General features: G+C 46.5%; 2 protein-coding genes across 8 annotated transcripts in view; one reads left to right on the top strand and one right to left on the bottom strand.

Annotated features, from left to right (window-relative positions):
* The window catches only part of BBS4 (Bardet-Biedl syndrome 4), a 39599-nt gene extending 30790 nt beyond the window's left edge, over positions 1 to 8809 (top strand). For 4 of the 5 annotated variants that reach the window (XM_082769431.1, XM_082769434.1, XM_082769433.1 and 1 more), the window contains 3 exons: positions 3043 to 3184; positions 3546 to 3756; positions 4729 to 8809. In XM_082769431.1, coding sequence (XP_082625557.1) covers positions 3043 to 3184; positions 3546 to 3756; positions 4729 to 4880 — 505 coding nt within the window. In that variant the 3' untranslated portion in view covers positions 4881 to 8809. The remainder of the gene's footprint in view (positions 1 to 3042; positions 3185 to 3545; positions 3757 to 4728) is intronic. The other variant, XM_082769432.1, reaches the window with a different exon arrangement.
* A 3299-nt stretch (positions 8810 to 12108) lies between these two features.
* On the bottom strand, positions 12109 to 21094 carry ADPGK (ADP dependent glucokinase). 3 transcript variants are annotated; one of them, XM_082769428.1, is made up of 7 exons: positions 20811 to 21094; positions 18415 to 18640; positions 17145 to 17207; positions 16494 to 16614; positions 15793 to 15989; positions 15506 to 15604; positions 12109 to 14930 (listed from the first exon to the last, which is right to left on the bottom strand). In XM_082769428.1, the coding sequence occupies exons 1-7, from the start codon at positions 21023 to 21025 to the stop codon at positions 14379 to 14381; spliced, it is 1473 nt and encodes a 490-aa protein (XP_082625554.1). In that variant the 5' UTR covers positions 21026 to 21094; the 3' UTR covers positions 12109 to 14378. The 3 variants fall into 3 exon arrangements, with proteins under 3 accessions (XP_082625554.1, XP_082625555.1, XP_082625556.1); XM_082769429.1 differs by having other exon boundaries at positions 12109 to 14927; XM_082769430.1 differs by lacking the exons at positions 16494 to 16614; positions 17145 to 17207; positions 18415 to 18640; positions 20811 to 21094 and adding an exon at positions 16320 to 16430.
* Between the last annotated feature and the right edge of the window lie 5739 nt (positions 21095 to 26833).

Raw genomic sequence — 26833 nt, 5'->3', positions numbered from 1 at the left:
TTGGCGCTTTGCTGAGAATTGCCTGGCTTGCATGCATGACAGAGCCCTTGAATCGGTTAGCCCGGTGCCACCAGCACACATCTGGCACTGAGATTCTTCATGGTTATGCATCAACAAAGTTACAAAGCAAGATTTAAATATTTCTACTTCTGCCTCAAATGTCAGGACGTTTGGGCAGCCTCCTCACAGGAAGTGAACCTGTGCAAGCCATGGTCAAAGATTTACACGTCTTGCTGTGTGTTTTGCAATTATGCATCAGCTGTTCTACCAAAAGCTCCAAGATCCAGTCAGCTCCTTTGCCTGGCTTTCCTAATCAGAACTCCATGTCTAGCAAGGGTGTGCAGGATCTTAAGCTCATTCAGACTGCTTAGTCATGAGTTTGTGTGCTTTGATCAAAGAGAGGGAATAGGAATCGAGCTCCCCAACTTTGCCTAAATATCTGGCACCAGTAGCATGCTACAGCTTTATAGTTTCACCAGGAAAATAAAACTTCATCAAAGCAAAAATGAATACAAACTGCCACTGACTGCTGGGAGGAATATCCAGGCTCTGTCAGGCTCTTTGTGCCTCGTTCAGCTGACATGCCTTGTATTCTCTACAGTTATTTTGTGGCTGAATCCGTGTCCCCACAGGCTTACTTTCTTGGCACATTATGAGCTGTTTGGCTGGGATGAAGGTTAGCTGTGTCTGTTCCCATTGCCATAAATACTTTTATAGCCACGCTGTGACATTTGGTCTGGGTACCATGCTGGGGTCTGGAAGGGAAAGTGTTCTGCCAAAATCTTCAAAAAAGATGTTTCTTCATCTTAATACTGGTTTTAGCTCATAGCTGTGCCTTTTTTTTTTTTTTTTCCCTCCCCTTTGGTTATTTAGCTATTGATTTTTCTAACCGTTATATTGCTTCTCAGCTCTTGAAGGATAACTAGCATGATAGAGTTCAATTAATTTTAAAAGTGGCTGTTCCAGATCTGGCCAATTTCTGGTTTTGGTGTTTTGTTGTGTGAGTGTTTTTGTGTGTGTTTTTTTTTTTTTTCCTGTTTTTATTGGCTTTTTTTTTTTCCCTCAAGAAATCAGGTTTTTATATTTATCTGCTCATGCATTACATCCTTTGCTTTGGCAAAGACGATGAGGAGGGTGTTTTTTTTTATTATTATTTTTATTGCAGGATCAGTGTTCCAGTTTCTCAGATAAAGGAAATCCAATGGTGATGAATGCTATCGGATTTCTTCTAATAGTCTTCTTCCTTGCAGCGCTGTCATATAACTTACTGAGGATGGATAGTCATGGCCTGCAGACGATGCTTTCTATTTATTGCACAGCGATGGCAGAAGCCTTTCCTTCTGCACTTTTCACAAAGGAAGCTCTCTGTCTTGGCCCCCTGGGTGTGGGTGCTGGAATCTTTGGATGGCTCCAGCTATCCCTGCCATGCTCCAGGAGAGGGCACCAGTCCCTCGCTCACATTTATTGAGCAACCTCCAAAGCATCCCTGGCTGACCGGTGTGCAGGGATACACGTACACGCTACGGGCTGGCCAAATGCAGCCTCTGCTTTTCCAGGTCTCAGCCTTGCAGCCAGGATGAGCCGAGTGTCTGCCTGAGCTCCTGTGGTGCCCCTCTTGCTGTTCGTTTCTTTGTCAGATAACACCTATGTGCTTCGCTTCACCAAGTTAAATGTGGGATTCAGACTGTTGAAGAATGGTCAGAGCATTTTGCTGAGTGTAAACCTTGGCTTGTGAAGCAGCTAGAGGAGGAAGAGGTCTCCGAGGGGTTCACTGAATCCCAGAACCCAGGGAAGCAGCTCGCTCTTTCCTTCCAGCTGAGTTTGCTCACACTCTTGGCTAAGCTGGAAGAAAAGCTGCTGCTCTGGGTTAATGTATCCTGGTGAAGAAAATGGGTACTGTAGAAAATGAGAGCACGTGGAACAATTCTATTCCATATAAAATTGTGTTCGTATGCTGTTCTCCATCACAGAATCACAGAATCACGAGGGGAGGCAGAGCTGCACAGGGTTGCAGTGTTACCCGCAGTGTTGGGCTTCCTTTTGAATCCCTCGTTGGCAGGCACTGCCCGCTGTTCCTCTGTAACCATACACACACGGTGTATGGTTTTACTGGGTGAAAGAGAGAGAAGAGGCAGGGAACGTGAAGCATAAACAGCACGTTCTGCAGCATGTCAGTTTGTAAAGTACGATCAGTATGAGCCAGTGCCACTGTCCTGTCCCATGACAAGCTGCTCTCCTACAAATGTGGAGTGCTGAGCCAGAGCAGAGATCAGCTTTCACAAAGCCCCCGTCACTTCACCTGCCCCAGGCACCAGCTCTCACATGGAGGTGCCTGCTTGCTGCTCAGGCACTTTGTCTAGGATTTATTAAAGCCAGTCCTGAGATAGTCCACAAGTGCAAGGAGTTGGCTGGTGCAGAGAAGATCCTGAAGGGGTTGAAGCAGTCACAAGAGTCCTCATGCTGTCAGTGTCACTGTGGAATGCTTTGCTGGCCCAGGGCTCTGAGTCTTTGGCCAAGCAGGCCGGACTCTGTCTTGTTACCAAAGGTGTAAGTGGTAGCACGGGTAAATACAGCGCAGCGCTGGTTTCTGCTCTCAGCTGGGCTTCTGCTGCTGCCCTTTTAAGTCTGACAAGTGCAAAACTATTCTGCAGGTCTTTGCAGCTGGTTTCAAACCAAACTCTAGCACAGCACAGCTGCCTTATGCTCCTCCACCCTCCCACAGGCAGCCCCAGTAGTTCTGAGGCTGCCCCCAAACATAGCGTGCATTTTAGGGAGAGCTCTTGCCTCCTTTGAACCAATCTTGCAGACGCTGACAAAGCCAGCTCACCTACCTGAGAGCAGAGGTCACTGCTTGGGGAGATCTTTGTAGCCCTCGCCTCAGAGCAACTGAGATTGGGCAGTGGAGGAGCGATGTGAGCAGATGGGACTTCAGGGCCAGAGCACCCCGTGGCTTGTCTGAGCCAGGCTGAAGCTTTGCTGCTTGGGCACGTCAGCGTGGTCTGAGTCCGGCTAAGTGTGATGCATCCCCTGTGTTTGCTGCAGGTGCAATCCCCTCGTCAACCTCAACTACGCTGTCCTGCTGTATAACCAGGGGGACAAGAAGGGAGCCCTCTGCCAGTACCAGGAGATGGAGAAGAAGGTCAATGCAGTGAAGGAGAGCAGCACTCTTGACTTTGACCCTGAGGTAGGTGCTTACGAGTTGTCAGCAGGAACTAGAAAGCCACATTAAGACTTGCAACAAACAAGGAGGAAATTTGACTTTTGAGTCCAATTATTAGGAAGAAATTCTGCTTATGAGATTTTCTGAGCAGAGCAGTCGCCTGCTGAGAGCTGCTTACTTCTTTTCTGCTCTTTGAAGCCCAGTTCTTCAATCAATACACAGCAAGACAAGATTCCCTCTTAATTAAGGGAATGAATTAGCGGAGATGTTTCCCTCGAGCACCAAGGCAGTTGCCAGCTCTGCACAGCTCTATTTCTTTGTTGACTTTATTGTTGTCTGAAGTATTCCTGTTTACAAGGGTCTCCTCTCTTTGTTTCTCGAGAAGATGGTGGAGGTTGCCCAGAAGATGGGAGCTGCCCTGCAGGTCGGGGAGAGCCTGCTCTGGACTAAGCCTGCTAAAGAGTCTAAATCCAAGCAGCGAGCTGCGCCATCAGGGAAATCCTCCAGCACTCAGCAGCCCTTGGGCTCTAACCAGGCCCTGGGTCAAGCCATGTCCTCGGCTGCTGGGTATGGGAAAAGCATGCAGCTTCCACCAGGTACCTCTCCTTGGCACCTCTGCAAAGTGGAACTGTGGGAGGGGAGAAGCCTCTGTCCCTTTGGGTATGGAGTTACAGCGTGTGTTTTGGAGGATATTTACTCGCTTACAGAGCTCCATTCAGATATATTCAGCCTTAGAAGACCTAGGCTGATAGCTGCATGTGTTGCTTCTTGCTGGGGGCTTGGTGGGGGCATCTCCATTGCCTATGGCCTGACCTGCTCTCGCCCCTTGGCCCCAAGGAAGAATGCACTCAGGATACTGCTGATTGTGGTGATTTTCTGTCACTGTTAAGATCTGTTTCCTGTGGGTTGGAACAGGAAGGAGGTTGTGTAACCTAGGCCTCTTTCCTTGGCACCCCTGAGGACCCATTCCATTCCTCACGCATGGAATAAACTTTCCATGCATGAAAGATTTGGAGGCTGAAAAACAAAAACATACAGGAATTTGGGGCTTACCTGAAGGACTTTATCACCTATGTCAGAGGAGCTGGTTCATAACATTATCTGTTGGCCTATGTATGTACAGATACAACTGCAGCGTGGCAGTATCCTGTTTTGATTTTATTCCGTAAGGAGCTACACTAACTGCCTGGAAACTCTTCCTGAGATTGCTAAAACTGTGAACTGAAAGCTACGCTGTGGTTTTGGTTCCAGTTTGAGTATAAACCAGCCTTAGTGGGACAATTTTCCCTTCCAAAGCACGACTTAATTCCTAAGTTCCTGCTGACTTCTCACAGCAGCCTGGCCGAATGAGACTGTGCCTCAGCTGCCTTTCAGCAGAACCCCAAGTACTGTAAGGTCTCTGGCTGAATAGCTCACAAAATAATTGAGTGCTGCTGATAAGCTAATGCTAGACAGAAGAAATCTGAGAACAAAAAATAGCTATGATTGTTTTGCATCTCCATCCTGCTTGGAGGGACAAAAGAACAGACAAAACACACAGTCGTTCTGTAATTGTGTTCTCTCCCCAGGTGCTGGAGCATCAGCTCCGCTTGCAAAGCCTCCCTCGCTGCCCCTGGAACCAGAACCGAGCTCAGAACCAGGCCCTGAGGAGACCACAGCACCAACAGAGGCCGAGGAACAACGGAAAGAGAAGCGCAGGAGCCGGCAGGCAGAGGACTAGAATGGACTCTGGTCAGCACGGGCAGGTGTGGGGACATCTGCAGCTCTGCCTGCTGACCTGTGGGGAAGGGGACCTGCCCTCTCCCCTGACCCACAGTGGCTTCACCCCACTGTCAGTTAGGCTAAATGCAGCTGTTTTTGGTTAATGATTTTAGCACGTGCTCTCTGCCTTGTCCCAAGGAGTAGTTGCAGCAGTCAGAAGCGGTTCCCATGTAGCTACTGTTAGCGTGGTCACACCTTACTGCAACAGACTGGAGGATGGAGACCCGATGGGGTTGGATGTCTTCAGTGTTCATCTCTAAGTCCTCCAGAAGGGTGCTGAGGCACCCAGTAAGTTTAGAAAAGCCAGCAGTAGTGACAGCATCCTGGAAAATGAGAACCCAAAGAGGATCAACCCCTTCTGCTGGTGGCTGAACTTGTAAGCTGAGGAAGCCCTGCACAAGCCATAGTAAGGTCAGTGGTAGTGCACTCGGAGAAGGAGTGAAGGCGAAACACCTCACCAGGGTGATCACAGAGCTGTGAGCCTGGCTTGGGCCTGGCACAGCCTGGATCCTGGCAGGGACGTGCTCGTCACTCCTGGTTTCACAAAGGCAAGACTTCCTAAATGATTTCTCAAGGCTGGGCCAAGGAGGTTGCTCAGGCAGGGAGCTGAGCTGGGAGCTCTCATTCCTTGGCAGGGCCGTGTGGTGGCCATGGAGTACACGAGTGCACCCTTTCTGTAGTGGTGACAGCTGCGTGGCAAAGCCAAGCTGGTTGGTCTTGAGGCAGTCGTTCTGTTAACGTGGCAGCCCGGTGGCAGCACGAGTGTCAGCCAGCTGAGCCACCTCCTTTAGGACCATGGTCCTATTCCGATGCCAAGATCACTCTGTGTATTTCTTGAATCCTACAGGAGAAAATCTATTTTAAAGCATGTGTGGTAGCTAACAACAGCCAAAGAAAACTGCAGAGCTGGGTGAGAGCAAGGCAGGTGCTCAGGGGCCAGCTATTCTGGAAGCAGGCTAGCTGCAGCAGCACAAAAGTCTGCCAGAACCAAATTCCTAATTGTTTGCCGAGAAACAGGGTGAATGAGCCTCAGTGAAGCTCTGTGCTCATGTGATTGGAGTTCTTCCTTTAGAATTAGCGTTGCCCAGCATGGGGGAAAGATTGGTTAGCAGGAAAAAAAAGATCCTTTCTGAAAAGGCTTGCAATGGTCAGCTTCAACACTAAATTTAAATTGTTTTAGTATGACAGCAGCTGTGCTCTGAATAACTCAGTTATGCCCTCCTTACAGCAGCATTCAGGAGAAATCATTTCTGCTAGGTTCCAGAAGGCAAAGCAGCCTCTTGGTGAGCGGAGCAAGGAATTTTAATGCCCATGTGATACTTGAGATGCTTTGAAAGTGTTTTTATCCTTGAACAGAAAAACCTTAGCCTTCCTTTCTCTGCTCCTGTCAGTTTTTTGCCCCTGGGATTTATCCAGAGCTTGGTACAGGTCCTCAAAGCAACTGGTTTGGGGAGTTAAGGCAGGACCACCATGCTTTACAGAAAGAACCAGTAACTGGGTTAAGTACATCTGCTTTTTCGTCTTCTTCCCCATCAGTGTGCAGAGAAGTGCACAGAGCTGATGTTGCTGTGGGACTTCTGATCCGAGTTCTCTAAGCAGGATGTCTAGCACTTGCCCAAAGCAGCTGAAGCTTCAGGCTCAGCCTATTTGCTGTTTGGGCTGCTGAGCTTCTTAAAATACATTCCTGCTTTTTGTTCTGCACCGCTGCATTCTATCGCTCCGTAATCAACAAGTCTGATAGGGCAAGGTTAGTAATGGAAACTTCTCTGCAGCAACTTGTAGCAGCAGCCTGAGGAAGGCTCTGGATGCATTAGCATCCTTCAGCGGTGCTTTCTGGTTAGCTGCTATTATCCAGAGTGACGTTAATGCATCTTTAGAGTGCAGCTGGGAACTGAAGTGCTATCCTGCTCCCCAGGGGCCACTAAAAGAGTAGGAACCCTTCACTTTCTCTCTTTTGATTGCCAAAACTGCCGGCTTATCTCAAATGTGGCTTTTTCCGCCTCTCCTCTATGGGCTGGTTTTGAATTGGTGCAGCCCTGGGGTAGCACCGTGGTGAGGTGTTCATCGTGCTGAAGAAATCACAGGTTCTTCTGTGGAGTGCTGGAGAATTTAAACAAACCAGACAAGAAGCAGCATAAACCAGGTACAGTGCAGTGGTTTTATTCACATTAAACTTTTTACACTGAAAGTTACTGCAGCATAACCGTAGCTGTGAAGAAGTTAAGATCACAGAGCAAGGGTAGGCAGGGTGTGGAAACTTTATCTCACCCCAGAACTCTAGTTCAAGACGTTTTTTTTCCTGTGGCAATTGCTCATTGTAATCATTTGGTCTTACCATGAGGGCTCGCAAGCTGTGGAAATTTCAGTGACCTGAACACAGCACTTACAGGCACGCGCTCACCAGCACTGCTGATAGCAGAAGGTTTTCCCTCCAGCTGCTCGATCCCCTTGTTTTCATGTCACCAGTTGCTTTCCCCTGCCTTCTGCCAGTTGTACACGGGTTAAGTTAACTTCAGGACTGCAGCATCACGAAACCAACCGGCTGCGTGCAACAGCCCTTGGCCCACAGGTGCTGTGGGAACCAGAAGGGCCGAGCAAGAATCGGAGCAGGCTCTTTTCTCACCCAGTCCCACTGGTGCAACCTGTTAGCTTCTGGGCTGCTTTTTAGGGTAATTGTTACGTGTCACTACTGAGGGGGTGTTGCATGGGGAGGTGCTGTCAAGGTATTTAAAATACACCTTCTGGTAAAAAGCTTACGCAGATGATTAACTCTCCTTCTGTGAAAATAAAAGGTAGCACCTTGTTCTTTCCAGATTTCAGCAAAGCAGAAGGGAGCTTCACATCTAAGGAAGTGTTTTTAAATCTGCAATTACAGTTGGATAATAAATAAAACTGAAGTTCCTTGTCCCGTCTCCTCTCCTCCTCCTGGGTACTGTGATGACAGCATTTGCATGCCGTAAATTTGCAGTATCTTTATGGAGAGTTTTTTTATGCTATCTAATGATGAGAATGAAGCTGGACTGTTCTTTCAACTGAAATTAAGCAAGGGAGTTTTCAGCAGGACTGTACAAAGTCATTTAGGGATTTTGGAAATCACACCTTATGTTCCAAAACCTGCTTCTGGCATCAACCATAATTCTAATTTTCTGTTTTTTCCCCCTGTAATTGAAAACTTAAGATGGAAAGTAATAATGAGCTTAATTTCTAGGGAAGCAGAAACCACCTGCTTTAGGACATTCTGTTTCCCTTCTCAGGAAAAAAAAAAGTGTTACAATTAACCAGGTTAAATCAAACTGCTTACAAGGTAGACTGCAGACTGACTTCGTGACAGGAATGAATCTAGAAGACAGTTAAAAAATAAAAGCCTGGACAGCAAGATCTTGTTTCAGCCAGGAATAATTATCTACCCATCCAGCAACTTGCATTAAACCCAAATAACTCTGATTCTGAAATCCCTGAGACAACTGGATGCTGGCTGATGCGCTGCTACCGTGTACTTGCTGGGTTCCTGTATGCCCTCGTTTGCCCAGCTGTGGTCACTGACAGACAATAATGGCAAGAGCCTGGGTCCTACTCTAACGTCCTGTTCTTGCATAAAACACCTAAAATTTAGACTTCCCTGTTGGGAAGTGGCAAAATCTTTTCTACAGAAGCAGACAAACCTCAGGGGAATGAAGAAAAATGAGCCTTATTAAAATAATAAGCTCCACACCTATATACGCTACAAGAAAGCACATAGTATTACAAGTACTTCATCTGTCAAGACTGGTTTCTGTAACAGAAAACAGCTGTGCTACAAGGAAAGCTGTACCACTCTCTCAAACTAAACCGCACACAAAAAAATCAGTGTTTTCTGCAGGGGTTCTTAATGAGAGATGCAGGTGAGATTTGAATCCAGTTTTAACCAGGCTGCACTGTATAAGGAGCAGCTTTCCTGAGACATTCACAGGTGAGGTTTTCAGGATTTTGTTGTTGTTTCTTCCACTTGCATTTTAATGAGATTATTCACCCTTAGCTGCCAGTATTTGTATTCTTCAGCTGCTATGAGTTCAGCAAAGGCTGATACCAGGTTCAGTTTTCAAAGCGACAGGGAGCCGTTTGGAACCTCCACCTTTCCCAGCTTCTGGCACAGGAGGGAGTGGCTGCGCCTGCTATTTCCACCCTGCGTTTGTTCCCCTTGCTGAAAGGACATCCTACCACAAGTCTGGATCGATAACTCCCTGAGAATTCAGTTTGGTCAGGGCGTAGGATCCACCTGAGATTATTATGCAAGAAACTGCTCCATCTGCTGTGGAACAGAGCTTCATCTGGCATCTGAACAGACAGGAGAGCAGTCACTCCTGGGTCTACAACAGTTTGGCTAAAGAGCTCATCACTCGGTGCTGAGGAAAACAGGCCTGAGAGCAGACCAGGGGGTAAAGAGAACGTGTTGCAAATAGGTTTGCTCTGCCTCTTCGCAGCCAAATTTTAAAAACAAAGAGCAAAGACAAACTTCAGCATTCCCATTTCTCTGATATCCTCATTGCTGCTTGAATGTGGAACGTGAGGTGGTAGTTGTTGTGGCTTCTGCTCTAGCTCGTTTTAACCAATGAGTCTATAGACATGTATTTATTTATTTCCCCTCAAAATGAAACTACTACTTTGCTGTGATCACAGGTTTAAAACCTAACTGTATGCTTTTACCAAAACACAAATTGCACTGGAGAACAGCACAATTAATATGGGTTGAAACGTTCACTTTTAATGCAGAACATAACAACCCAACTAATGCTATAAAAATGTAAATTTGGTATTTCCTCCGTTTTTATACTGTTCTTTCAAATGTACTCATCAACTCGATGAGTTTCCTTACACCAGAAATAGTAACGCACATGGTGTGACAGGAACGCTTGCCAGGACTGCTCCAGAACAGCTTGCTCTGAGCACGTGTACCCGCAGCCAGTGCTGAGTACCCGTGCAGGCAGCATAGCTGCTCACTAGTCCACTCCATCAGCTTCTACCTAGCTGCAAGCTCCAGCATGGAGCCCAACAGCACGATGTCCGAAGAGCTTTTGGGGTACCTGCAATGCTGTATGTGCCCTTGGACCCTTCTCACAGAAGCTGTTCCCCGGTTTTCCTTTTCAGTTCTCAGAGCATGGCTGGGAAGACCACCTTGCTGTGGCACATCATTCCTGGTGATTCAGTCCAGGATTAGAGAGTAAGAAAAAAAAGCCAGCCACCAGTAGCACCAGCAGACTTCACAGCTTAAGATCTTTTATTTCTGTTGTTGGGAGGTGGCTACAAAAAGCCTTAGGCTAGCCTGTCTTGAAATAGATATGGGCAGAAAATACCTGATGGCAAAGACCTACACACTGCTGGCATTGTCCATTAGGCTCTGGAGGCAGATCTGTCCCTGCTGCTGTCCAAGCCTGGGATTCCAGTAGCTGAGAAGTGGAGCCAGGCTCTACAGGAAGCTCTAACCATATTTGGGCAGTTGATGTGGACTTTGCTAGAGACAAGGCATAAAAGCTAAGGAAGAAAACGTCACCATCATTTCTGTCAGAGGAACTCACACAAGAGAGCAAATGTAACCAGATCTTACGTAGCACAACAGGAGATAACCAAAAAACACAAAAGGAAAGAAAATCAAGTAATTCCTTAGGAGTGCTGTGAAACACCAAAGAGCATTTAAACTGGAAAGAGTGGGGTTTGGGATAGGCTCTTCCTTGGCCAGGGAGCAACCACATGGCACCATGGGCACAGTGGAGAAGCAACGTCCCTGCTGAGGGATGTTGAACCTTCCTGAGCTTCATGCACCTCAGGTAACCTGCCACCTGGCCTTCAGGAGGCAACGTCATGGAACATGCCGGCACCTTACATTTGAAGGAAGATGGGAACCACTGCTTGGTTTTGGTCAAGGGTAAGTGAAAGAAAAAAAAACAAAACACACAAATGGCTGCACTGGCTACAGGCACTCAGAGGTGGAAATACCAACACACACCAGTTCTATCAGTTGAAGAGCCACCGACTTACTGCCACAGTGATGAGCTCATGTATTGCGTCTTCAGCAAACTATGTGCAAATAAACATTTCCAGTGCATTTCCAAAGGAAACCCTTCTGCTGGGGAGTACGAGGCTAGCTGAGGTTTGAGTCAGCCATCACTGGATTTCAAGGTATGAGGAGGGCATGAGAACAGAAAGAGAGGGTAAGGGGGTATCATTTCAAGACTGGTTTTGACACTTGGGTATTATTGCAACTTTTCTGATTTTTCAGTAATCAAGTAAGTAAATTTGTGGATAATCTCTTGCCTACCAAGGACTTTTGGATTTTACAAGAAAAAACAACCACGCGTATGCATAGATCACAGGACCCCTTTCTAAGCATTAAGTACTCATAAGAAAACAGGACACATGGTTTTAAGATGTGCTCCAGCTGTTTTTCATGGGGAAAAAAAAATACAAAAACCAAAGCCCCAGGAACTAAAAGCAACAGTATTGCAATGGGGATAGTAAAAATAGCAGCCTGGGGGACAAGTTCCAACCCCCCAGTGAAAGGTATTTCACTATTTTTTTCTGAAAAAAAAAAAAAAAAAACAAACAACAAAAAAAAAACTAAAAAACCACCGTCTATTTTCATTTCTGTTGTTCAGCAAGATCTGTTCAAGCAGCTTTCTTTTGTTGTCTCTGTTGCTGCTGTGCAGAGGTGTAGGACAAACAGGTTTCAGGAATCTGCAAGCCTTGCTGCAATTAAGTTTGGGAGGCAGAGGGAAGTTAAGCAGATCAGATTCACAGCATGTGAAACGTGACGCGTAGACAGCCTGCCATTTGATTCAGTTTTATTATCATATAGATTGTTTCAAAGCTTGATCAGGGATAGCGAGGGCCTATATGATTAGCGGGTCACGCTTGTTACAAATCTGGTGACCAGGCGAGCTGGCAGCGAGATGCCTGATCAAAGCAGATACTCGGGCAGAGCTGCAGCCCTGCCAGGCTCGCAGCACAACAACCGCAGGCCAAAGGCGAGGCACAAACGGTACCTGCTGAGAAGGAACAGAGCAACAGGAGGAAGTTCAGAGGCATTGCTTCATGGTTAGGTTTTTTAGGCCCCGATGAATTCTTAAGCAATAACTGCCTTTTTCATACTTACAGCAGTAATTTATTCAAATTAGTTTTTAAAAAGAGACTGGATTTAAGCCTGTAACACTCATTTTAGTGTAAGCATGCCTTACCCTTGGGACAAGTTCTGGTGGCGCAGTTACCTGATTTTAAATGGCCAAAAGACAATCACAGCCCAACTGGCCTCGTATCTCAGCAAATGCTTTTGGAAGAGAGAAGGGAAACAGAGCAGCAGGACCACTGCTCATGACAGCTTGTGTGTATTTAGTTTTGTTTCGTTTCCAACCCAAGAATCCACACAGCTTGGCCCGACATCAGGAAAGTGGGACCTATCGTAAGCAAAGGATTACTTCTCCAGCTGGCAGGATGCGTGGCCACTGGTGGTCCCAGCGGTGTTGTACCAGAAGGCTCTGATCAAAGGTTGCAAATAACCCCGCTAATGGCCTCAGACCTTTTAGATGGCTGAAAGGAGAAAATTTTTATTTGTTTTTTCTGTAGGAAGACTAAACCAGAACTCTAAGTTCCATGCTACAATTTATAAATTAAAACAAAACAAAGCACCAACAAAGAATAGAAAGCCTTTCAGTCTTAAGAAGATCCTGCATTGCGATAAATACTGAGACTTGGTGGAAGACCAGGATGGGATAAGCTACAGGAAAGCACAGCGCTGCCTGTATTTCTCCTCTGGTGCAACACTTAAGACTTTCCTCAGAGGGAAAGGAGAAGTTAAATACACACTGACAGACAGCATTTTGTGTTGAGTCAGTACAAGTTACAACAGCTGTCAATTTTTATCCTTACAGAGCATTCACAATGGCATTTTCCACCAGGAGAACATCACTGATGGCAATGTGACAGCCCTGCTGAAAGAGATCAGGCCAGCCTAATGGGTAATGTTCTCTCCTCCCCACTGCTGAGATGCAAAGGCTGACCAGAAGTGACCCCCTACAAATTCTGGTACAGTGCAGACTTGCATAGACACGCTGATTGCATTTAATTCAGTTACACCGAAAAAAAAAAAAAAAAAAGTATCTGATTGCTATGGGAATGGGCTTGAAGATCCTGGAAATGGACAGAGACAAAACCATGCTGGAAAAGAGACAAAAGAACACTGGTGCTGTGCAATCAATGGTGTGCTGCTACCTAGAGGTAAAAAATACATAAACGAAGTATTTAACAAGCTTTCTAAACTAGCAAGGCAATGATAGTAGATGATTTGACTCCTCTGTTTTTATTTTCAAAGGCTGCCCACAGCAAAGACAGCCTAGTGATCTAGTCACAGTAAATAAAAAGCTCCTCACATCTGTCTTACCCGTTGCAGCATTTGAGCCTCCAGAGCTCCAGAGGGCCCTTCCCTAATAATTTAACCCTTCTGAACAGAAGGCAGGGAGATGAAAGATTGCACATCAGTTCTCAAACAAAACAAAAGAAAAAGTCTCTATCACTCAATAGCTTTTCTGTCAGCTGGAAAATACCAGACATAAGCACCTGCCATTAGCAAAGAAAGCAAGCTGTGAGCCCCTCTGGCTGAAACCCTTGGCATGTAGTGGTCAGCAGACACAGGGAACGTTTTGTGATTTACCTGGCAATAAAATAAAGCTGTGTTCCCAAATAAAAACCCTGACTATCTTCACTTTTAGTTGCCCCCAAACTAAATGCAGGCAACTAGGACTCAGTTGAATAACAATAATCACAGAGACAAGAGACCCAAAATCACCTACGCTGCCTTAAGTCTGGTTTCCTCTGTGCACATGGGGAGGAGGTACAGCGTGCGTCACATTTCAGGGCTGCGGCTCCCTCCAGCTCGAGGGGCGCTGAGGTTGAGAGGTAATTTTGTCAGTAATAGATTTCATCATCGCACCAAGCAAACGCAAGGTTTGCTCTTGCCATGTAGCAATGTGCTGAGAGGAGATAATGCAAGAGCCTTTTATTTTTACTTTATCAGAAGCAAGGCAGGGCCAAGCACTGCTGTGCTCAGCCTGGGATCCACACACACGAAATTCTCCTGGCTGTAGCACTTTCCAGCACTAACAGGCAAGACCCACAGAGCAAACCTACTCCAGACAGGGATTTTGGCATTTGTTTCCCTCCCCGCATGCTTAAGACAAAGAAAAGCCAATTTTCACATTAAATACTAAAACCTCTGCACTTCAACATGAAATGTTTTAGTTGCTGCAAAGTGACTGGAATGTATCTGACAGTTTATACCTGGAATTATTCTTTGGCTCTTTTACAGTTATGTCCAGAAAACATAGCATACCCTGATTCTGTTCCTATATCACCGCTGCCTGAAATCCTAATGAGAAGAGCATGGTTCCTCAGACACCATACAGTACTGGAGACAAAGGGGGGCCTTGGTCTCCTACTGAGGATACACTTCTGAATATAGCAGTCCTTCAGCTGAAATAGCATCCCCGAGTCCCACGGTCCGGACAGGATCCTTACACACCAAAACGGGCGTGAAGTGGAATGAGATGCCTTCTCTGTGCCAATGCACTACTGGCTCATCTGGATTTAAGGATATTTTGGAAGGTGCCTCTATCTGGGAGGTCACAAACTCCAGAGGAGCCTTCAGAAAGACTTTGCTGGTGTCGATGGTTTCGGTCGCGCAGGCCTGAGCCCCTGCAGCTCTAGCTCCAGCAGCCACGGCAGCAACCTGGTTGCCCCAGAACCCGTCCACCGTGGCAAGGATGTGGTAGGCCAGGGTGTGGAAGTGGATGCGTGTGAGATCAGAGGCCCGGTCCGCGGTCTTCCCGTGCTCCTTCAGGACCCAGAAGAGGATGTCACTGACTACGCCCACATCGGGGATGCCGTTCCAGGAAGCAAGGGAGGCGTGGGGACCAGAGGCCGACTGCGTGAGGAAGAGCAGCTCCTGCTCGTTCAGCCCAATGGAGTTCACCAGGGGAAAGACCTGCTAACAGGAACAAGAGTTCTTCCTTCAGAGACAGGTCAGACTTCTGGGTTCTCCTTCACAGTACTGTTTTTACCAAAGTGCATCACAGCCTGCTGGCTATTTCTGAAATTCTTTTTCTAGAGGTGCACTTTGACATTAAAGAGCAACAGAACATCACATCCACATGAAACATAATGCTGGAATTAGAGCTGTGTCAACTTAAACATTGGGATTTGCAGGAAAGAAATACTGCAAAAACCCTGAACTGATGATCAACCAAAAGCTTTTTAAGATACCTCCTTTATGAAACCTCAGTCAAACCTTTCTAAAAGGAATACCCTCTGTGAGCTAAAGAAAACAAATCTGGCCTCTGCTAGGCCATGAGTCATTGCAGTTCTCTGCTGCTCAGAGGAGACTGGTAAGCTCAGTAAAGAAAATCTGTTCAGAATGCATCAGCAGACATTAAATCCATGTTTTCAATTTTAATAATGATAAACCTCATTTTATTTTTTTAATTTCTATATTTATCTATCAGTCTGCGCATTGTGATACTAAAGAAAAGGAAACTGATGAAAAGAGCACGTCCTTTTTGTTACCTGATGCACAATGTTGCTCATAAAATCCTGGTCAGTCATACTGGCCAACTCCAGGTGTATCGGAATGTCAGTAGGGATGTCAGAGATGGAGGCCACAGCCTGCAGGGGTAGAGGAAAAGGTGAAAAACAACACCTAAAACGTGTTTTAAAAGAAACAAAAGGAACAAAGGTGTGCATACTGTGGGAGACAGGAAGATGCACCTTATTACAAGTTCAAGCCTGGGAAGCTCGGAGTTTGCTATGGAGCATTTGTTGGGATGGAAATGGAGGAGATCTAAGTATCTTACCTCCATTAGTCGTCTGTGTCGCATCTCCTTGCTCTGGCCTTCCATCATGTGAAGTCCTGAGAGCACCACAAGATCTGGCTGAAATTCATCCAAGCTGGACACAAACACTTCCAGCATATTTAAGGCGCCATTTGATAGGTCGTGGGAGAAGATAAAGCGGTTGGCATTGGGCGCTTTCACCTGTCCCCACTCTTCACCTAGGGCAAAGCAAAGAGGAGCAAACCAACTCAGAAGAGAAGCCAATCAAACCACCTACCTACAGATTATTTTGGGATATCCTGCTGGAATCTGAAGGCATGGTTTCATACCATGACTGCACCCAATTAACAGCTATTGGCAGCAGAATTATACCCTCAGGTCTGCTTAGGATATATACCACAAAACAAAAAGTATACCTGGTTTTTATAGGCCACAGTGTACAAGAATACAGAACCAAGAGGATGGCAGCACAGCAGCATAAGTCAGTATTTACAGTAACTGCATTACAAAGGAATAAAGTTTCAAAGGAGTTTAAGATGTTTGCTCACCTACCACAGCTCCCTGCAGCGCACAGAATTACCAGATTAGCCCAGTGACAGCTGCCAGTACTGATAACTTACACGGTCCTTTTAACCAATTCAAAAAAAAAAGAAAACTGTAAACCCAGGAATCTCTTAGTGATGATCAGGGTTCCATCCAACATTCAGCCTTTGGCATGGTACCTGCTTGATACTCCAAGATGAGATGGAATTCATCTCTTTCCTGCATGGATTCAGGTGGCACAACCACATTGTCATCAAGCAGTTCGTGGAGCTTGGGACCAACTGGGCCACAAAGGAGGATCTAGAAAACAATGAAAACAATCAAGGATCCCCTGCCATGTCCCCTGCCAGCATTTCAGTGCATTGAAGTAGCCGTCTCATTTTGTGTGAAGCCATTCTATGCATGCATTAGTCCCGCATTTCATCTCTTCCCAGTAGTTGCTGATAAGCAAGATAGTTCTCATACAGGAAAATGTATTTCCTTTCAGGATTTGTTATGCACGGTACAGAAATACATAAGCCATCACAGCTTTAGAACCAAACTCTCTTCACTCTTGCAAGCTCACTGGAAGATGGAGGACCTTACACTAGTCTATATCCAACAATTTGGCCTCCACATGACCATGTGAAAAGAAGAAGCCACTTTTATTAAATTAGCAAAAATTAAAAGGATCAGCACAGCACAGGGATCCATATTTGTTTTATTGGAAAGAAGGTTAAGACAGGAGCCAGTAACTCCAAGGGAGCAATAAGCTGTAAACCATTACCTAAAGAACAGATTTGAGACTCCTTAAAGCCGAGTGAATAGCGTATAACTTTTGACACACCTACCTTCAGGTCTGGATTTGCTGCAAGCTTCTGACCAATGAGAGCAGCGTTTCCTCCTACGTAAAGCTGTAAAACAGATCGAGGCAGGTATGGGCATTCCCTTGCTTTGATAGCTTTACACGTGCTTAGTCCTTAGTACAGGCTTCAGATTTTAGCTTCTAGAAAGGTTCCAGGATTAGAGAATTTAGGAAAGCTTAGTGGGGACGGAGGTAAAACAATTTTACAATTCACTGTGAGATGCCAACAACTTAAGTGTTCTCTTCTTAAAGTCTAAATATTTGCCTTCAGGTAACTGACAGCCCTGTGCAAATCAACTGATTTTTAACACTCCCTCCTACTTCAGTGCAGATTTTCTGCACTGGCAATTGGTAATTTTTTTTTTTTTTTTTTTAAATCAGCAGGCAGACAAGCAGTCATTCGAAAACTACAGTATTTCAGGGTTAAACCTGCCATCTATGCCCACACAAAGCGAGCAGAACTGTGAAAGTTTCTTTAGGTAAGAAAGGTCGAACTTTCAAGTAAGAAAACACCTATGTGAGCTCTGAAACTAAAGAACATAGATCTGTCACGAGGACCACAGGTGCCAAGAGGTGACAGAAAACAAGCTGTAGAAAGATACAGCTGATAATCAAGTGATGCCAGAAAGCCCATGTAGCGAACATCGAGAAATAGACCAACACGCAGAAGTCCTGACCAATAAAAGGCCAGATTTTCAAAAGCAGCTGGCAAACTGAATATAAGGCAGCATTAAATAGTCTGTAGAAATTAGCTGCCAAGCAGATATGCAGCTAGATTCAGAAGACCCAGCATAAATTAGAGCAACAGGACTTTGCTTTTGGAAAGTGAAGCTTCAGGAAAATCACTGAATTTTTTTCATCATCCCTACTTCTAGAGAGAATTTAAACCCTGCATTAAGGTCCTAGAGCTGATCAGCATGTTTGTAACTTCTCATGTGTGGATTTTTTCCTTACTTCCTGTCTCACTACAACATGTTAGAGCCTTTTACAGCATCAATCCCATCTGGCTCCCATGAAACATGAAAATGTCTTTAGTACTATCCTGCAGAAGTAATCTTGGGCTGGTATTTCAGTTTGGAAAAGGCAAGCAAGGGACAGACCATTCAAAACCCTTCAGTTTGGGACAGGTGCAGAGTTCTGTCCTCTGTTTTTTCCTAAACAATTAGGGCTCTCACTAGACAGAGAACAAAAGTCACCATCAATGCAGAATATAAGAACCGTACTTCTCAAAACCTGTCTTCCCATGGAGGACATACCTGGGCACCTGGGTACTCCGAGGCTGTCCGTGCTATGTGATGGAAAGACTCCGCATCGCTGAAGAAGCGCTCAGCAGCTGCCCCTTTCTCCATGAAGTGCACAAATGCTTCCCTCAGGTCCTGCTGGGAGGTCAGGACAGCGTGGTTTTTTCCATCCCCAGGTTCGAGACCAAGTGCCTCCAGCAACTTCACGCCAGACAGAACCACGTCCACGCAGGCGTTGACACTGAAAGAGAGAAGGAAAATGCACTGCAGGGAAAGCCAGCGTACGTTAGGGCGCCTGGGAGACAATACAATGACTTCACTTCCCAGCCAGTGATGTTTGCTGTTAAATCTGGGCAGCCCTCAAAAAAAAAAAACCAAGTTAAAAAACAAACAAAACAAAACAGAAAAAAACATGGGATATGAATTTTCTAAATTTTTACTAAAGTGTTCTCTCTTTATTGTGCTCCATCACAGCACTGAAGGGTTGGATTTTGAACATTCTGCTAAACTAAAACAAAGTGTAAGTTGTTCATGTTCAAAGGTGGTTGTAAATGTTGTTACATTTTGCACTTTGTTTGCTGTTTAGGCTCGCTCAAAAAAGAGCAGGCACCATAATAATAGCATTTTTAACTTTTAATTCTTAAAATAAAGAAGCTTTTATTGTTCTAGTTCTGGTTTAAAACCTGCAGGCAATTCAGAACTGTTAAAACTGAAAGTATTTCAGCCCACTAGATCAGCCTCTTGAGTTTCAACTACTGCTAATAAAAAGCAAAAGCACATACACAGACACCCTGTACCTGGAGTGATTCTGTTTACAAGAAGTCAAGAGAGCCACTTTTCAGTCAAAACATTCGAAGACTGCAGTTTGAAAAGAACCATCCCCAATTTCCAGGCATGTCTCCTTCTCTCAAATGGCAAAGCAGGAGAAAAATCCAGCACCACTTGGGAAGTTACGAGAACCATTTTGGCAGATCCAGCCTTAAGTGACATCAGACCTGCTGCTCAAACCTTCCAGTTTTATAAACTTTTTATAAATTACAGCAATTTAAACACAGCGGAGCCCAAGTCAGAGCAGAGAACAGGACAGTTTCTGCGCTGGAACCAGGCCTGCAGGAAACATCTTACATGCTCTACTGATGTATTTTAGGGGAAGTTTCTGAGTGCTTGCCTTCATTCCTATTCCTTGGTTTCAGAGAGACAGTAATATAAACAAAATATTTACTGAGATCACATGAACAATTGCTATAGCATGTTCTGGAACTGCTCTAAGGGCATTTGCTGTTCCTCTGCCCCATGCTTCCATGACAGTGATCCAAACAACCTATAAAGCTTTCCCAGGATCTTCAGCTTGCTCTGCATCTGTCCACAACACTCCAAATACCAATGTCAGCTCGAACCGCACAGCCTTTCCTCCTCATCAGTGACCTTTCATGCATGACTTGGGCTGCAACACGTGAAGTGTGCATCACACTGAATAAAGGACATTAAAAACCTCAAGGGTTTTCAGTGCACTTTTAATGCAGCTCCTGTTTGATTGGAAATCTGCTGCATCACATACTAAGGGAGAAAAATCCCCTTGCACAGCAGACAAAAAAAAAAGAAAGAAACAATAATTTTCAACAGCGTTTTAGCCACAACCTCACTGCAGCAAAAGGGCAGCAATCTTATGTTTTAATGAATCATTAAAGATGCAAAGGGACAGAAAGCAAGTCACGGCTCTTTCAAGTGAGACCCTTCTAATCATCCTCCAGCTGTCTTTCTTCTCCCTCCCTGCCACTCCTCTGCTAACACACTTCTTGGTTTTAATAATCTGCCCTAACAGCAGGGAGATGCTACTAATGAACTTATTTTGCTGTGGAACATTGAGGCCCTGGGCCTTTGGGTTGTGTATCTATTATGTGTATCTAGCTATTTCTATGTACTGAGTCCCTTTAAAGCAAAGAAGAAAGGACTAAGCTGAAGATAACCGTCTCTTTTCCAGTGAGGGCATGGCATAAGACTAAAGGGGACACTAGAAATGTTCTGTATTCAGGGGAGAAAGTTTGCATCGACCATAATGCACGAGCAAGGCTCCAGCTGATCCCACAGCAGCTACGCAGCCATTACACTCAATACCTTTTTGCAACACTCGGAGGTCAAACCTCGCATCACAGTCAAGTTATCCCATCACATCCTTTTATTTACGACAAAGTGAGTCAAGCGCTATATATATAACACCGAGATTCATGGCCACGCTTAAACCCAGCTTTGAAGACCCGCCTGATATTCCTGAACTTTCCCCTCGCCCTCTTTGCAGCTTAAAAAGAGAGAGAGGCCGTTGGGTTTCCCCACAGGCACCCTCCCACTCGCTCCTCGCCCTTCCCTCTCCCGTTTTTCCCCTCGGTGCCCCCCCTCACACGTCCCTGACCTACCCGACGGCGACGCGCGCCCAGCCCCGCGCCGGGCGGACGATGGCCGCCTGCCAGGCCGCCACCATGCGGCTCTCGAGGGAGCCGGCCCGGCGCAGCCCCCCCAGCAGCGAGGCGGGGAGGAGCCGCAGGGCCGAGGGGGGCAGCTGGGGGCCCAGCAGGCACAGGTAGCCCAGCGCCAGGGCCAGCAGCCCCACGCACAGCGCCCGCCGCCACATCGCGGCCGCCCCCGCCGCCACGTCTGAGGGGAAGGCGGGCGGGCGGGCAGGCGGGCGGCCGCCCCTCCTTACGCCGCCTCCGTAGCGCCCCGCCTCCGCCCGGCGCCGGCTGCCGTAAAGCCGCTTCGGGAATCGAGGCGGGCCTCACGCCGAGTGCGCAGCCTCTCTTAACGTTGCGCATTCTGCGTACCTCCAGTAGAGCGCTGCGGCGTGGCGGGCGTAGCTGAGCTACGGGAATAGGGCCGGGGGAGCGGTAGCGTGGCGGCGCTTCGTGAGGGGAAATGGCGGGCGTGGGCGGCCCTCGGCCGCCTCAGGGCGCCTCAGAGCTGTCTGCGGCCTCCAAGGCTTCTCTGCCCGGCCCCGAGGAGCCTGGCCTCGGTCCCTCAGGTCAGCGGGGAGCAAGCAGTGTGGTGTGGAGAACGGGGAGCCTGTGCCCCTTTCTCTCAGTGCCTTCCTAGCACCTGTGTAGCCCCATGCTCTGTGTTTCTGCTCTTCATGTTCATCAACCTGTGTCTCAGCAGCGCAGCTTCTGCTCTCAGCCTCTTTTGTGCCTTCCCCAGGTTGAGTTACTTCAGGTCTGTGCCCACGTTCCTGTGAGGCAGCCTGTGCTGGGTTTAGCAGGGAGCAGTGGGAGGACATCCTTTTGTCTGCTGCAGCCCATCACATGGGTGTCGTAAGAAGTCAGGAGAGAGGCTTTTCTCCCCTTAATGAAAGGGAAATGTTCTGGGCTGCTTTAGAAACCACAGAAACATTAGCTCTAAGGCTTAATGACAAAATTTGCGGGAGTTTGACAACTGTGTGCCACAGTGCGTTGGCTGAGGCAGCTGATAATTTTCCTACTCAGTTCTGTGTTGTGAATGATTGTCATTTTCTTTGACTCTGACAAAACAAACAGTGAAAGAGAGAGGAAGGCTTCTTGCTGATACTTCTTTCTAGATTAAAAGAATGGGTATTTGGACAGTGGCTCATCTACATGAGTCTACTGGCTCATCTCAGTGGCTCACTGCTCTGGCCCTGTGTGGTCACTGGGCTGCCCATCAGGTTGCCTTTCTCGCCTGCCCTTCTCAAAAAGGACTGACTGCCTCAAGGATTTTGTTCCTGTGATGTTGTTCCTAGGGACAAGTGAAGACAGAGGGCTTGGAGGTGGGCAGGACTGGAATTTGTGAGGGAAGGAGTAAAAATGGGCCTCACCTGGCAGTGGGTGGTGTGCAGGGAAACTTTTTAAAGAGCCTAGAGCAGCACAATAATGTAGTGAGTTTTAAGAACCGTATACTGCAAACAAAGTGGGGGCCTAGCCACCTTCCCCATTTTTCAAGAAATCCTTCAGATGGTTCTTTCTCTTCAAATAGCTACCTGCTTCAGTGCACCTTAAAAGGCTGATTACAGCACTTAGACCTGTGTTCAGCCCATCAATGTTGGTCTGTTAATATGCAAACACTCTTTGCATTTGCTCAGGTGGTCTTAGGGGCTTGTCAGTTGGCTTTTTCATTTGAACAAATTTACTCTTTTTCCCTTTGGCATTTTTCCCACAGATGTTTGATCTATACGTGATTATGAAATCTCACTTGCTTCCATACTCTTCGAGTCCCTAGGGTATAGGCCTGCAGGGCTCCCACAACCATAAGCAGCCCTCCAGTTCAAGCAAGCAGTGCTGTGTTGTTGGAGAACAGAGCAAATACCTGCTGGAGCCTCTCGTTGCTCAGTACAATCAGGTCTTCACCTGTGGGAGCACATGTATTTATAGCCTTGTCACAGAACATCATAATTAGACATGCCCATAAGGCAGCTGCGACCCATAACATTGTCACAGCTCAGGGACTCCATTATTAGTACTGTGTCATCAGAGGGTTAGGCTGCAAGCAGATAACCCATCTAATACAGTAGTACTTTAGGGAATTAGCCACGATTCCAATTTGGGGTGATTAGTTTTTGATCTGATGCTAATGCCATGTTCTGCGTTGTTGCCCTGAAGACTAAAGTTGTCTTTTTCACTCCCGGAACAGGTGCAGTTTCCACATCAACAAAATCAAACCTGCTCAGGAGGAACCACGGCTATTTGGTCTGCCTAAACTGCCAGTGTTCACTCTCCATGAATGGTTTTATCGGTGGACTTGAATGAGACTGCAAAGGTAATTGAAAGATTGCTTTGATGACCTTGGTTCTTGCCAACGAAAATAAGGTGTTTTTTCAAAAAAAAAAAAAAAAAAAAAAAAAGGCAGTTCCCTTGGAGAACCTGTTCAGTTACAGAGCTAATCTGCAGCTTTTTGGCTTATATTTGTTTTAAGCCAATGTAGATTTATTTTTGCCTGTAGCAGCTAAACCAGAAGTGTCAGCTGACAACTGAAATGCATCTCCTTATTTCCTTTCCCCTGAACCACCTAGCATCCTACAAACTTTGGTTAGAGGTAACAGAGAGGGACACAAGGCTGATAGTTTCATATGAGATGACTCAGATTGAGTAAAAAGTATTAATTAAATACCTGTTTAATTAGTTCTGGTTCAGGGCTGTGCCTTATTTCGAAGATGTGACACTGATTTTGAGAGCTTTTGCTGGGGTCCTTTAATAAAACATAGGAAGAGAAGGTAAGACTTGGTGGATTTCTAAAGAGTTTAAATCAAAACTCATGGCAACAATTTTCCTTTGCTGCTTCTTCCTGGTTATATGAAGTTCTTTGTAGATCCAATCCTTTTCCTGATGCTGTTTCAGTATATGAGCTGCCTGTGACTTGGAAGGTTGGAAGGGATGTGTCAGGGAAGGTTGGTTTAATCAGTCTTCAGTTATTGGAAACTGAACTTGTTCCCTTTAGCAAAAAAAAAAAAAAAAAAAAAAAAAAAAAAAAAAAAAAAAAAGAGGGGGGGAGGGAAATGGGACTCTGTCTGCAGGAGGCAGACAAACAAGCAGGAAAATGCTGCTTTTAAAAAATTTGCCGTGGAGAGTTATGCACAGTGCACATGCTCTCAGCAGCCACTCAGGTTCACACATAAAGGTTTGTGAGCTTTTAATGCTGTTAGTGAGTTTGCTTTTCTGATCACAGGCTCAGTTTTGAGAATTGGGGGGTTTGCCAGAAGCTTATTAGGCAGGAAGCGAGAGGAAAGGGGATGAAGATGGGCAAGCAGAAGAAATAGCAGGGAGGGGTGAAAGCCTAAGCTTTGAGTTCCCAAAGGAACTATGAAGACCTGTTTTTCTTAGCTTGAACTCGCAAGCAATTGTCTTCACTCCTTGTTAAGTTGAATTTGCATATTCAAATGGACTCTCTTCTTTTGACCTACTTTGGCCAGCTTAAATTGTAGGCCTGTGCACAGTGTGGGAAGGGGAGGAGTTTTCCTCGAACTATGAATTCCTTTATTGTTGGTGGGATCGGTCATGCGTATCTGTAATGCCTGGAATTAAATCTTTAGCTGTACCTAATAAACATTAGGCAGCACCCAAGGCAGGATTTGCATTGCAGATGCTTTCAGGGCTGCTCCCTCCTGTGGTATCCAACACTCCCATGGTATTACTGCCTCTCTCTGAGTTCCCTAGGCTTCGTGAAGTCAATTATTCAGGTGTTGTGTGTCCCACTCCCTCTTCTGTGTTCTCTGCTATCAAACCTCTCCCTGAAATCCCACATCCTCCTGTCTTTGATTGCAAGCCTTTGATCTGAATTGGAAAGATAGAGTGGCAACTGTGCATCAGTCCCTACTGGTGAAGCTAGTGCAGACATTTCTGATGCTTGCCTGGTGACACGTAGCGAGAGCCAGTAGTGGAATTTGGTGGGTGTGACTGGTTGCTGCTGGAGGAATAGGAACAAGTGGCACCCAGGTTTTTTGGATGGGTCCTAATAAAGGCCTGGAAAATTCAGAAGATGGAAATTTGTACTGAGCCCTGCAGATGAGCAGAGGAACTCTAATTAAAATACAGAATCAGTGCTGTGCTCAGAAACTGGGCAACATTCCCCATCTCAGCTCTGCCAACATGTCTCAGTCCTGGACTTCAGCACCCACTGCTTCCCTGCTCCGTAAGACACACTCAGCTTGGCCACCGCATCTCAATCTTGATCTGTAACACCTCCTGCTGTTCCAATTCTGGGGCCTTTTTGAGCAGAAAATACCATCTCTCTTCTAAATTGTGCCAAATTGCTTGGTTTTGGCCACAGAACTCATTTTCACTTGTCACCTAACGGGATACCTAGAGACTTTCATCTAGCACTGTCAGCGCCAGAGGAAAAAGAACATGTGAATACCCAGCCCCCTGCTAAGTCCCCTAATTATATAGTGATGTGTTAATAACAAACATGCTTTCATGTCTTGGCAGTTGCAAAACACTCATCAGTAGTGCAGTGCTTCAGAACTGGAATCACACAGGAAAGATGCAAGTCCCCATTTAAATTACTTAATTAGTATCAGCATTGTCTGTACCCAGCACTAGGGTCTGGAAGAAGTGCTAGCGTGAAGCTGCCAGATGCCGGTTGTTTGGGTGCTCTGCAGAATCGGAACCACCATGTTAGACACTTGTCGTTGCAGAAGTGAGACTTGCTGTGCAGAGCAGCTCTTTTTCTTTGGGGGTGGAACAGCTTCTGTCTTGGCTGGAGCTGGGAGCTTCCAGACCCAGAGTTATGTGCTGCTTTCAGTTTGAGCCAAATTGTTGGATTTTGCAGTGCTGGTTGCTCGCACCTTGTGGTGATGAGTGTGGTTGGCTGCACAACGCCTGGGAGCTGGAGTGAGAGTGAACCTCTGTGTGTGCTGGTGAACACCCTGAGCCACTAGGGTTCATGGCAGTGGCTGCCTGAGCTCAGCAACAATTGCTCTGTTTCTGGAACAAATGGCTCAGATGGTCAGATGGAGGAATTAAACCCTTTGTCAGAAGGTCTTCTGGAAGCAAGGTAGAAGTCAGAAAGCCCAAGGGTGTTAGTGTGGGGGATAACATGCTTGGGGGGGAAAGAGAGGAGGATGACAAAAAGAGGGGCAGCCAGGTGGGAGAGGTTTCCTTTCCAGAAGATGGAGGGACATGGCTGATGGTTGCATCGTGTTCTCTTGTGAGCAGAACCTTCAGCTGTGCTCAGAGTTCCTGCTTGTGCGTGCAGCCTGCGTGTTGGCTTGGGCTTTGGGGTCTGGCATAAGCCCCCTGGCAGGGATGGCAAACTCGGCCCCCTCCTGCAGATGGTGCAGCTCTGAGCAGTGCTGCCAGGTGTTGAGAGCTGCAGAGCCACGGCCCAGCTAAACGCCTGTTTATCTGTCACGTTTGGCCCTGTAAACAGCCCTGTGAGAGCTGTTGGACGCTGATGTATCCTGGCCCAGGAGAAAGGATGGATATACATCTTGCACGAGCTGTGCGTAGGGACAGAGCAGTGCTTCAAGTACTTTCTTCTGTTCCAACTTCCTTGGCAAGGCAGAAGATGAATGGCAGATGCCCAATCTTATCTTGGGAAAGGAACACTGGAAATGAAGCTCAAAATACTCCTCGGTCCCCTAGATCCATCCAATTTACATACTCAGTGTTGTGCGGATTGTATCTTATGCTGCGTACTTTGCATTCTTTTATGTGGGTTACAAATTCTGTTCGTGTCACTTCACGCTAACAGCAGTGCCGGTGTCCCTGATAGCGAGCGTGCCTCGGAGCGCTCGCTGTCTGTTGGGATCACAGCTCTGAGGTCAGATGGAGGCCACTGCTCGCCCAGCGTCACAGCAGCATCAGTGCTCGCCTCTGACAGATTAGCCTGGTACCACCCCATCGGCGGAATGATGTGTTGTGAATGCGACACTTATTTCTATTACCATTCAAGAAAATGCCTAAAAACAGGATCTCTGAGAAGCCGTGCATTTGCAACC

The sequence above is a fragment of the Aythya marila genome (assembly GCF_965140915.1).
Source record: "Aythya marila genome assembly, chromosome: 11".
Classification (NCBI taxonomy): Eukaryota; Metazoa; Chordata; class Aves; order Anseriformes; family Anatidae; genus Aythya; species Aythya marila.
Note: the sequence above shows the minus strand (reverse complement) of the source record. Positions and strands in the feature narration are given on the sequence as shown.

Coding starts and splice junctions, on each gene's coding strand:
- ADPGK (XM_082769428.1), bottom strand. CDS start 21,025: ATGTGGCGGCGGGCGCTGTGCGTGGGGCTGCTGGCCCTGGCGCTGGGC. Junction 18,641..20,810: donor TGGGCGCGCGTCGCCGTCGG/GTAGGTCAGGGA, acceptor TCTCTCTTTCAG/TGTCAACGCCTGCGTGGACG. Junction 15,990..16,493: donor CATCTTGGAGTATCAAGCAG/GTACCATGCCAA, acceptor GCTTTGCCCTAG/GTGAAGAGTGGGGACAGGTG.